This window comes from Delphinapterus leucas, chromosome 12 (genome assembly GCF_059928025.1).
Source record: "Delphinapterus leucas isolate spDelLeu-1000000601 "Yukka" chromosome 12, BTC_Dleu_Yukka2, whole genome shotgun sequence".
In the NCBI taxonomy this organism is placed as follows: Eukaryota; Metazoa; Chordata; class Mammalia; order Artiodactyla; family Monodontidae; genus Delphinapterus; species Delphinapterus leucas.
This window is the reverse complement of record NC_143140.1, coordinates 93,633,354-93,645,498: the sequence shown is the minus strand read 5'-3', so window position 1 is coordinate 93,645,498 and position 12,145 is coordinate 93,633,354. Positions and strand designations below refer to the sequence as shown.

At 54.4% G+C, this 12,145-nt stretch overlaps 1 protein-coding gene across 1 annotated transcript; it reads left to right on the top strand.

The window, feature by feature from the left end:
• The first annotated feature begins 7,134 nt into the window (after positions 1–7,134).
• Positions 7,135–10,894, top strand: PRR18 (proline rich 18). Its single transcript, XM_022560875.3, has 2 exons — positions 7,135–7,379; positions 7,477–10,894. Exon 2 carries the CDS (start codon positions 7,508–7,510, stop codon positions 8,309–8,311), a length of 804 nt encoding a protein of 267 aa, XP_022416583.2. The 5' UTR covers positions 7,135–7,379; positions 7,477–7,507; the 3' UTR covers positions 8,312–10,894.
• Positions 10,895–12,145: the final 1,251 nt, after the last annotated feature.

Here is a 12,145-nt window from a genome sequence, read left to right as displayed (position 1 = left end):
CCCCGTCCTGGACGGGGTCCTCGTCTCCAGTCGAGCCCACGGTTGGAGTCATGCTTTAGAGCCACGTGTCTGCAGAGTCGCTGGAAGCCCGTTGCTGTGTGGGTGCAGAGGATCCCGGGACGGTACAGAGCAGCTTCGGGTGAAGACTTGCCCCGTGGAGGTGGGGCGTGGCCTCGGGACGGGGCGGGGGGGGGGGGGTCACTGAGTCCGCTGAGATGGTGCGGGAGGGAGGGACAGAGCCCTGAGACAGCCGGGCTGCGGCCCCTCGGAGCTCTCCGGCTTCACGGGGACCCTCTGTCCAGCCAGGCGGCAGCAGCGCAGATGCTCCTGGCGTCCCCCCCGTAGCTGCTCCGTGTCCCCCTACAGGGGGTGGGGGGACAGTTCAGTGAGCTTCAGAGCCTGTTGGCGTGAGTGGGACACGGTGCACGTGTGACCCCTGCAGGAAGGGGCGGCGTCCGAGGTCTGCCCGCGCCGCGCTGGGCCCTGCCTTGTGAGGAAGTGCGGACCAGTCTCTCGTTACTTGCAGAATTCCTCGTCAGACTACTTCCGGCAGCCCTTCGGCAGGGGGGTCCCCCTTGGGAGGGGGCCTGTCGTGGTCGGAGATCCGATCCACAGCAGGATCATCCCCAGAGCGGCCCTCACCTCCGGGTCACCGCTGGCCCTGCGGCCAGCCGGCAGCGCGCACGGAGAGCACGGCGGCCCAGGCACCTGCCTGCGCCTCCCTCTCGGCCTCCCCGAGAGCAATTCGTGCTGCTGCGGTCCCCTGGCGGGTCCCTGGGGAGGCTCCCCTCGTCCCCGCACGTATGCAAACCTTAGAGCTCCTGTGTCCCATCGCTTTTGCCAGCTCCTCAAAGGCACTCCCCCCTGAAGTTACAATCTATCGTAACCCCTGAGGGGCCTCCGCTTGAGGCCGCGGCAGCCGTCAGGAGGGGAAGCGGGGCTCGGTGATCTTCACCAAGACTGCCCGCAGCTTGGCCACCCTTTGGAGGACAGCGTGTCTCGGGCGTGGGGTGGCCCTCCCACGTCTGCCTATTCGAGCTTGGACAAGGTGCTTACCTCTGTCAGCTTCCATTTCCTCATCTCAAGAAAATGTCTAAACATGGGGTTCTACCGGTGTTTGCCCGGCAGGATGGCTGGGAGGAATAAAGGAGTGAGCAGTGCCTGGCCGCGGCCTTCTGTAGACGGACGATTAAAAGAGCCTGCGGGCATCTGTTGGAAAGGCTGCTTTACACTCATCTCTGCGAGCCTTTGGGACACAGTGCATTGTACCCGAGAGGCCCCAGAGTGACCCTCAGGACTGCGGGAGGGGACGCCCAGCCCCACAGGCCCGAGGGCGTCAGGATCGCTGTGTAGGAGCTAACGCGGGAAGCGGTGCCAAGGGTGTCCTGCTGGAAATGGCAGCGATGACAGGGTTTTGGGGCGGCCTCTCAGGTCCTGGGGCGTCAGTGGCTGGCGTCCAGTCAGGGACTGGGCTGGGAGATGACGGGCCCCGTGTGGCAGTGTCCACAGAGCACCCGTGGGGGTCTGGGAGAAGGACCCGCACCGGAGTCGGGGTGGAGCAGGGCGAAGAGACAGCAGCTCCTGTTTGCAGATCCTTCATCTTCTCTCTCCCCGACTCGTGTAACCCGGGAAGATGGGGACTTTGCTCTGTGCTTCTCTCCCAGTGGTAATTAAGCCATCTCCTGACGTATGAACTAGCTGTGAAAACATCGCAAGGTCCTTTAAAGTCACGGTCTGCTTCTGCAAAGCCGCTTTAAGGCTGTCGTTGCACCTGTAGTGCTGGGTTGGGGGTGCGGGACACGCACGGGAGTCGCGGCCCACGTGGGACTGTCTATGTTAAAGAGCGCCGTCCTCAGTGGCCTTCTCGCCATCCTTAATTTAGGCACTTTTCTTTCAAGTGAATTATTTAAGGAACAGCTTACAGCGAGATACTTTTGTGGGGTGAGGAAGCACATCACGCCACCTACCTCTCGTGGAGACGTGTATTTAACGTGTCATGGGGTGCGTGGAGGTGAGCAGGGGTGCAGTCACACAGAAGGGTTCCGCCCTGAGAAAGCACGCTCACCTGCGGGTAATGTGGGCGGCGAGGCCCCAGCGAGGCACACCTGCCCAGGTGACGGCAGCGGTGCCTCCACAGGGCCGCTCGGACCACTGCTTTTCTGTCCTCCAGCCCCATTTCTTTCACTCCACCAGGACTGCAGCCACCTAACTCCATTCTCCATTCCCGGAAGCATCTGCTGGCCTGGGGTTTCTAAGAAAGCGTTCATCTGCACGCACGTCCCAAGCACAGGGTAAATGAGACTTACAGCTGCTGCTTCTCCCTGCCCTATGGGAAGACTCTAAGTACATTTCATACATCTAAAAACCTGAGCTTTGCAAGAAAAAGGGGTAATATAAACTGAAGGCGTATCATTTTTAATAGTACAGCTTGTGACTTTTCTTCCTGTATGATCTCATGGTTTTACTTGCTTCCCTTTTTTTCCAGGTTATTACAAGAAGGAACCAAGTATTAAGTTTTGCTTTCAAAGAGGAGGACATGATGATGGTGATGGTTGGCGACATCAGAGAGGTGTTCCTTGTGCCGCCTGGCAGGCAGTGTAGCAGTTCTCAGTGTGGCCCAGGCCACCGACATGCCTGGGCGTCCCGGAGACCCTTTCAGGGTCCACTTTGGTAATTACCCCGACACTGCACTGTTCACTCTACCGTGAGTGCACAGCGGAGTCACGAGGCTGTGGGCGTGCGATCGCACAGGGATGGGGCACAGAGCCCGCCACTCATCTCTGACTTGTTTAGAAAATATTATTTTCGTTAAACGTATTAGTAAACTTTTTTTTTAAAGTCTCGGTTTAGAGTCTTTTTTTTTTTTTTAAATCCTTAAGCCAGCTATTTTTTTTATCATTAAGTTATTTTTGGCTGTGTTGGGTCTTCGTTGCTGCACGCGGGCTTTCTCTAGTTGTGGCGAGCGGGGGCTACTCTTTGCTGCGGTGCGTGGGCTTCTCACTGCAGTGGCTTCTCTTGTTGCGGAGCATGGGCTCTAGGCACGCGGGCTTCAGTAGTTGTGGCTCGTGGGCTCTAGAGCGCAGGCTCAGTCGTTGTGGCTCGCGGGCTTAGTTGCTCCGCGGCATGTGCGATCTTCCCGGACCACCGCTCGAACCCGTGTCCCCTTCATTGGCAGGCGGATTCTCAACCACTGCGCCACCAGGGAAGCCCCTCGGTTTAAATTCTTAACAAGGTTAACATCAGTAGATAGAGGCCACAGAACAGAAGCCCTTTGGGTCCTGAGAGTGTAAAGGGGTCTTGAGACCCACTGGCACTGAGTGGTGAGCGTGCTTTGGGCTCTCCCTCCCTGGACGGGTATTGCCCCCGCCATGCTCTGGGGCTATTTGGGTAAACCTTAGTTTCTTCATCTGTAAAATGCAAGTGTTACTGCTTCTTCTCTCATAAGACTCTCAGGAGGTTTCAGTGCAGTAATCTCGATAAAGCGGATTATTATCTCAATGATGGGAAAAAAGAAAGACTAAAGCAAATAATATCTGAACAATTTCCTAAATGTTTTCTGCTCGCGAAGGCTTTCACAGTAACAGACCAGTGTCACAAGGAAAAATGGAGGTGTTTTCCAGTTATTGGCCACATTCTCTATGTCTCAGTAATAAAATAGGATTTTGAAAACTAGAATGAGCTTTCCATGTTTTAAAATTCAGATTTAGTTTTAGTTCTAGATGTTGGATCTAGAACATTTACTTCTCGCTCTATTAAGTAAAATGCTTTGAATCAAAATATAGAAATGGAAAGAGGGTGTAACTGGAAAAATAAGATTGATTTATTTTCCTTTTTGAAATTTTTCTGAACATTGAAGTATATGCCTTAGTAGAACCAAGAACCTAAAACGTTAATGAGGAAAATGAAACATTTCTTGAAATAATGGCTAATTTCCTGGTATTACGGTGCGATCACTGGCTGTAATTTAATCAACTGGTAACTCTGTGGTGATGACCAGTTGATCACACGTGTCTGTGTGATAAAGAGCACACGTCCATTTTGGATGTATCTGTGGGGTCCAGGTGTGAAGTGGGAGCATGTCTACAGCCATTATTTGCAGAGCGGGGTCATCATACCACAGCCTCCATAATTTTCAGTTCAGTTTCAAACCTGTGGACCAGTAACCCTCTATAGTTTTACTTGGGATATACTCCTGGATATACTCTTCTTGGTATTTTATTTTAATGATTGAAATATTTTCTGCATTTATTTTACTCATCCTGGAAATACTTTAAAGGGTTGTTACAGTGAAAAGTCTTTCTCCATACACTGGCTCTGCTACAATAGTAGGAGGAGAACTTACCATTAATTTCCAAACGGTGGAAAAGTATTGTCCTTGTTTATTTGAAATTTGAAAATAGAATAAACATAATTTGAAAATTAAATATCATAAAAAATGTGGACAGTTCAAATACATATATCTGATTTTTCCTTTCAAATTAACAAGCTTATTTGAAAGAGTAAATTTCACATCCTCGAGGTGAAAGGTAATCATCGTGTTTTTTGGAGATCAACTCTTTCTGATGGTCCCAGAAACATGTTTGTGCAACTGATACGCTCACCACAATATTCTAGTGCTAAGTTGTACTATTTAATATATAAACAGTTTATCCCCAATGTTGTGTTCTGGCCTTGTTATGCAAAATCCTATGTAAATTACGAATTAAATTGTACTATATTTCTTGACTAATCCCATTTCCATCTGAACGTAAGTTCGGCAGTCTTCTCCTGGTGTGACTTGCCTTACTGGTAACTGTCACCGGCTAGCAGCTCAACCAAACAGAATGTGTAAATAGATTCTTTAACAGCCAGCTGCCCGTGACAGTGCCGAGACCCGTGCTGTCTTCCCAGGCTCCCTCCCAGGCCCTTGCTGGGGTTTCTAATTTTCGAGGGGCTGGAGGTTTCAGGTAGAAGAGGTCGCGGGCAGGGACCAGTAATGCTGTCATTTGGGTGCGTCAGCAGAGTCTAGAGGCCGGAGGCCCTTCAGAAATGCTAACTCCCCTGTGGCTCCTGGGACAGCAGACCACCCGCCACGAGGCACGGGAACTCCTCTTCCCCCATGGGTCCGGGGGGACTGTGGGGCTTTCAGCGGGGAGGGGGCAGAGGAATGCCCTTCCGACTTGGGCGGGTGACGGGGAGCAGGCACTCAGCATTTACTCTCCTGCCTCAGAGGTCTGGCGGATTGTAGCCTCCCAAGTCCCCAAGCTTCTGGGCTGGGACAAGACATGGGGGGGGCCTGGGAGAATCCCAGTGACCAGTCTGGTCAGATGTGCTGGGCAAACTGAGGACTCTCACTTTCTCTTGGGGGAAACTGCTCAGTCTCTGCTGGTGTGGGTGGTGGAGGCTACTTACCCCCATCACCCCTGCCCAAAGACTGTCCTTCTCTTCGTTAGTGTGATGGCTCAGACGCGGCTCTGGAACCCCATTGCTGGTACTGAGGCTCATCTCCATCCAGTTGGAGCCATGTGTTGTTGGGAGGTGTTTCCGCACCTAAGCCCCCATTTTCTAGTAGATTGGAGATAGTCAGAGGGGTCAGGAGAGTGCCTGCCACGTAGCACGTCAATCACATCCCTTAGCTGTTATAATTATGAGATGCCAATCCACACTCACCTCCGACCCTCACCCTTCAACTGTCATTACTTCTGAAGCAGCCTAAGAATTAGGAAATCGGAAGGAGAGAAACCCAGTCGCTGATACGGTTACAGCTTTTGAACTGCTGGGGTCCCTACTCAAATCGCTGGGCGTCCAGCTACCGCTGGGCTGTGCCTGCAGAAGTGGTACCATAGCCCCCTCCTTGTCCTCCGGCCTCCAGCCCCCCCACCCCCCGTCTTCACTGGCTTCACCTCATCTCCTGCCCTCCACGCTCCCGGCAGGAGTGTCCACCTGCTGCCACGGCTAACATACCTAGTCCACACCCACCCAGAAATACCTGGAATAAAATGCATATGTGATTTCGGGACCTACAACACAGATATCTTATGACCTAAACGGTCTCAAACGTATTCACCCAGGGCTATGGGAGGAGACAGGTTGCCTCGAGGCCCTGGTGGGGAAGGGGAGAAGGTCCATGTCTGGAAGCTGTGTTTGCATATTTTATGCAGAAGAGGTAAACGGGGGGTGGTGGGGTGGTGGTGGTGGTTTTGAGGGTGCTGGTGGAGATGATGGGGCCTAAACCTACCCCCGCCCCCAGCCGTCATGAGAAATGTTTCTGGTCACCTATCAAGTTTCCTTCTTGCTGTGCCTGACCCAGTGGGGACACATCGGAGTAGGCAGGGGGGAAAGTGACCAGTGCCCTCGTGGCCACCGACCACAGGGAGGTGCCGGTGCCACGACAGGAGCGTTCAGAGAGCTGGGCGGGGCCGCTGGGGCCGTTGGTCACATACGAGTTTACCCACATTTGAATGCTCTTAGCTAAGCTGGGTCCATACCCCACACAACCTACTTACGTTGCTGGGTTAGCCCAGAAGAGCATATCCTATGGAAAATGTTTTTTTGCAGATCTAAACAACCGACAGTTCTCCATAAGTAATGCAGGGACTGCTTGTATGAAACTTTGACTTTATGACGTATTGCTCTGGTGAAGCTGTCTCATTCATTCTGAACCACTGTTGCAGCAATAAATACTCTCCTTTGCTCACAGGAATCACTCCTGAAAAGAACTTAATGTCTGGTACTTCCTATATCATGATTTAACTGAAACTGGTCTATTTTGACTATTCAAGGAAAACTAGGTTTTTAATTTTAAAATGACAGTCTTTCAGCAGTGGCATCAACATTATATAAAAGCAAAAGCAGGAAGATTCCCTGAAATGTCTTTTCCCCACCTCTGAGTTCCAGCCAGCTTTCTCCTCCGACACCGGACTGCGAGGCCGGCCGGCCATAGGTACCACCCGCCGCCACCGCCTGGCCCACCATCTTAAAGGCACCGAGAGGCTGCTCGGGATTTTCTCTCCAACGTGCAAGGACTCCGCCTAGGGCTTAGGACACGCCCGGCTCTCCCCGCCTCTGGTGGATTAAAACTAGCCCCTGGCGGTGGAAGGCCAGCTGGGGAGCCTCGCCCGGTCCAGTCGCTCGTGACACCAGCCGGGCGCAGCGGCTCCTCGCCCCGCCGCGTCCTCGGCCACCGCGCTCGGCTCCTTCTCCCGCCGGCGCGTCTGGCTCGGCGTGGCCCGGGCGGACGGTGCTGTGCCCGCCGAGCCAGGCGAGGAGACCCGAGTCGGGGCAGAGCCCCCGGCCCCAGGAGGGAGGGAGGAAGGAAGGAGGGAGGGGTGCCTTGGCGTGAAGCCCTGGCTGTGGGCACCGGGACGTGAGGAAGCCGGAGATGCTGCGGCCGGACCGAGGTGGGTGCGGAGCGAGGACGAGGGCCAGACCCCGGCCACCCACGGGGAGGGCGCTGAGCCCCGCGCACCGAGACTAAAGCCGCTCCTCTCCTTCCAGGGCGCTGACGACCCGCCGGCCTGGCAGCACCATGCCGTTCCCGCCCCTGCCGCCGCCGCCGCCCACCCCCGCCCCGGGGGTCCCGGCCGCGCGCCCACCGCCCCGGAAGCCGGGCGCCCCCCGCAAGGCGGCCGTGCCCGCCTGCGCCTCGCCGGGGCCCTTGCCGCCCGCCGCGGCCGCGGAGAAGAGACGGCCCGCCGAGCGACCCCCGGTGCTGCTGTCCAGCTCCTGGCCCTCCGCCACCCTGAAGAGGTCGCCGGCCCGCCGCGCCCCCGGCCCGGCCTCCCCGCGCGCCCCGCCCCCGTCCGCGCCCGGCCGCCCGCGCGCCCCGGCTCCGTGCACGCCCCGGCCGGCCGGCTCCGGCGACGGCCCCGCGGGGGTCGCCACCTCCGGGGCCGGGCCCGACGCCGCCCTGCGCTTCTCCCTGAGCCTCACGCCCGAGGCCGTGCTGGTCATCCAGCGGCGCCACCTGGAGAAGCAGCTGCTGGCGCGGCCCCGTCGGGCGGCGCCCACGCCCTCGACCGACGCCGGGCGCCCGCTCGCCCCCTGGCCCCGGGCCCGGGCCGCAGGCCTAGGCCGCCGCCCGCTGCTGCCCGGCGGCCTGCAGGGCCCCGACCCCGGCCCGCGGCCCGCTGACCTGCGCCCGCTGCTCAAGGTGTCGCTGCTCAACGAGCGGCACAAGTACGACGACGTGGAGTACGAGGAGGAGGTCGCGGCCGCCGACGAGGGCCTGGTGCGCAAGTGCACCGAGTGGCTGCGCGGCGTGGAGTCGGCGGCCGCCGCGCGCGACCGGGCGGGGCCCCTGGACGCGCTGCCGCACCTGAGCTCGCTGTGACCGCGCCCCCGGGGGGACTCGGCCTCGCTGACGCCCCGCGCCCCTCCCGGGAGCCGAGGGGCCCACGCGGGACGCGGCCCACCTCCCGCGGGGGCGGACGGCCGCCGACCTCTCCCTGCCGCACGCCGGGGCCTGTGGGTCTGCCTTCTGCACCTGCGGGCCTCTTCCACGCCCACAGGTGTCCTCGGGGCTCGTGGTGGTGGGGGGGATGAGCGGGGGTGAAGGTGCCTCTCAGCTCCCACTCCTAAGGTTCGCGTAGGTCCCGGAGACCCTTCGCGGGGCGCGGGCCCCCGTCTGTGGGTGTCGCTCTGCGGGTGCGCTACGCCAGGTGCCCTGGTCCGAGCAGTGGGTGACAGCCACGTGTGGGTGCGGGGCGAACCAGGAGGGTGGCCGTCTGGTGCAGAGCTGGGCACGGTGCTGCACTTAGGATTTTGTTTCTGCTGAGTAGAAACATGTCTCGGGGACTGGAAGGTCTGGGGCCTCAAGTGAACTGAACTTCCCAACGGGAAGGGGGAGGGTAGTGACAACCAGGAAGGTCCGCCTGGAGAGTGGGCGCTGTGACGGGCACAGTGCTCGGTGGTCACAACACTGACTCGTGGGGGCTTTCGAGCTCACGTACACACACACGCACACTCACGTGCTTACCCTCACACACACGCACTCAGCTCTCACACTCATACTCGTGCTCTCATGCCCACTTCACACCTCACACTCATGCTCCTACAGGCACACATGCTCACACATCCTCACACTCACACTGGTTCACATGCATGCTCTTGCCGGCAGTGCTGTCTCCACTCACAAACCTCACGCGCGCGCGCACACACAAGGCTTTCTGAAGCACAGCTGCGGGAATTGTTTTCAGCGCCTGGGGTAAGGTGTGAGCCGGAGCGAGGCTCAGCTTCTGGAAAATGCATCCTCTGTACTTGAAGTGCTGCTCACAAATGTCTTTTGTGCTACAGAAAGGAAGGGTAGGCAGAGGGAGGGGGCAAAGTGCAGAGAGCTGGACCCAGACGCAGGACAAGATGTGCCGGGCCAGAGAGCCACTTGTTTAGGGAGAAAAGTGGGGAGTGCAGAGCAGATGTGTGTTTTCAGTATTTTTAATCGCTGTGTGAAAATCAGTGACGTGGTGGCTTTGTACATTTGTATATAGTGATTTGAGAAAAGGAAATTTCTATTATTTGAACAAAGGGTGAGACTCTTCCGCCTTTCAGGGGTCATGCTCTTCCCCATTAACTCCAGGCTGATTTTTCTAGATTTGTTTTTTTCCATGCATCTATTTCACTGGAAGGTTGAGAAGGGGGGAAAATGTTATAATCAGATAAAGCTCGTTATAGAACAGTGTAATGTATTACCTCAATTTTGGACTTATTTTGTAAAAGTTAATAACTAGTTTGATGTTTATCTCATTAGACTTTAATGTGTCAAGTCTTGATTATATTTACATTGAAGCTTTACATTTTTAAAAACCAGTTTGTATTTTTCTTGTGGAGATCTTTGCTCTAATCTCTCTCTCTCGGGCCAGGCACAAATCTAGGTAGACACGGAGCATCTAATTTTGTGGGAGCTAGATCAGCCACCAGATGAGATGCAAAACCAAATACCCCGCCCACTGAATAGCTTGCCTCCTGTTTGAATGCACAGAGCGACTGTCTTTTATTTTAAATGAGTGTATTACTACCAGAGATGCAAAGTCAGCAATCGTTCGGAGGTGAAATTAAGACACGTGTCTCATGAATGCTCCGGTCACCCCCGGTGGCGTCTGCAGAGTTGGGTCCTGGGGGAGAAATGAAAGCTCGTTCTGGACGTCAGCCAGCAGGTTGAGAGTGAACTGTGAGTTCAAGGTGGGCAGAGTCGTAACTTGGTCTCATTTGCACTTAGTGCAAATACTGGTGATTAAGAGGCCCAGGGTCCTGCCCATCGTGACGATAACAGCATTTTAAAGACTTTGCTAAAGGAATCGACGTTTGCAGAGCGTCTTTCTGCGTCTGCCCGTGTGTGTCTGGGTCCTGCTGCTGGTCATGCGTGGTCTCTGTGCCCCTGTGTTATCCTTTGTCTGTTTCCCTCTCCTCACCCTCCCCCCTTCTCTGGGCTCCTAGCCCCATCTCGCTCTTAACTGGCAGCAGTAAGACACCACGCACATGTTTCTCCCTTGCGACGTCGGGTAGAGTTGTGTGCCTTGTTCGTCACTTTAAAAGCAGATGTGTGGAACGTTTATACTACGCTGGTTGACGACCCTCAGTAAAACGCGAGAAAGGTTCTACACATGACACGTGACGTCTGTTCATGTTGTAACTGATGTTTTCTAAGTCACTGTGCTGCAGCTTCTCAATGCTTAAATAAAAGAGAAATCTGATGACTGTATTTCTTTTTAGGAGGATATTAAACACTGGTCAGGAAGAGATCACCGAGGTATTTAGAGATCTTCTGAGGGAATTCCCTGGCGGTCCAGTGGTTAGGATTCGGTGCTTTCACTGGCGAGGGCGAAGTTTCGATTCCCTGGTCAGGGAACTAATAAGATCCCACAAGCTGAGCAGTGAGACCAAATAAATAAATAAATAAATAAAGTTCATCTGAGATGGTCTCTCCGTGGTGCTGCCCCACCTGGGGCTTTGGAATTTCCAGGGGTTGGCAAAGGGTCATTGGCCTTAATTACTTGCCAGCAGTGACCAGGATTTTAATAATTCTAATGCTAGTCAAAGAGTATTGAAATAAGGTTGGCAACGGTACTCAACCTCCTGTCGTGGCACAGACCCCCCCATGAAAGCCATATTCAGATATACTCCTAAGGATAAGTGGCAGAGCGTCTTGCTGGAAAGCAGATGCGTCTTTTCCGGAAATAGCAGATGCCAGAAATCAGAAACTTCAGTTTTGTGGTTTCACAAGAAATGATACAATTCCGTGGAAGGTGGTGACCTGTGGGATCTGGTTCTATTAAACTGACTCTGAAATTGTAATTTTGTACCTTTGACGTTAGCATGGACATTTCTGCCAACTGTGAAATGAGCAGTAAAAATACTTGCGTGTTACAGACCTGCACACAAACGCCTTGTCACCAGTGAGGGGCCCAGAGTGGCCTGGTTCAGACCAGCATTGCCTTTGTCCAGATGCTGCCCTGTGAAGAGGGCTGCTGTTCCCGTGGCCTGGCATGGTGGCCCTGTGCTCAGCTTAGAGACTGAGCACCTCCCCAGTGTGGTCCAGGAGAATGTTCACTTGGAGGTCACAGGTGGCCTTTGGAGCCGTCCAGCCTGCTGTTCTTTGTCAGCCATCTCTCATTAAATTTCTGCGTCTCCATCTCTTAAGTGTTATGGGTATAAGAGGACACGGTGGATCCTGGTAAGGATTATGCTGAGGTGTGTGTGTGAAGCATTTGGGACCACACGGTGCATCCCCAGCTCAAGGTCAGCTGTAATTACTACTTCAGAGAATGTTTACTCTCCAAAAACATGATTCTCTGGCACTTATGTGTGCAAAATCAAAACCCTCCCTGGCTAGAGTATTCTGAGATTTTTCTCTCTAACCATTGAATACACATGTGTGGCAAGGGCTAAAGATTTATTTCCCTGAGGAGTTTAAAATAAAAACCTGTCTTGTGGTTCACCTCCTTATTTCAGACTTATTTCAAGCCAAACACAAAATTTAGCTCTGAGCTTCCTGGTAGCAAAGGCAAAATTTAAAGTAGTGAGCTGTTAATTTCCATATCTAATAACAAGACACACTAACACATTACAAGAGACAAACCTTTTCTTAGAGGAAACTATTTCTGTGTTATGTATATATTTGTATTACATACAATATGGTAGACCAAATCCTTAAATGCAGTTTCCAGAAGAT

Bases quoted from the DNA above. Each gene is read 5' to 3' on its own strand.
- PRR18 (XM_022560875.3), top strand. From the start codon at position 7,508: ATGCCGTTCCCGCCCCTGCCGCCGCCGCCGCCCACCCCCGCCCCGGGG.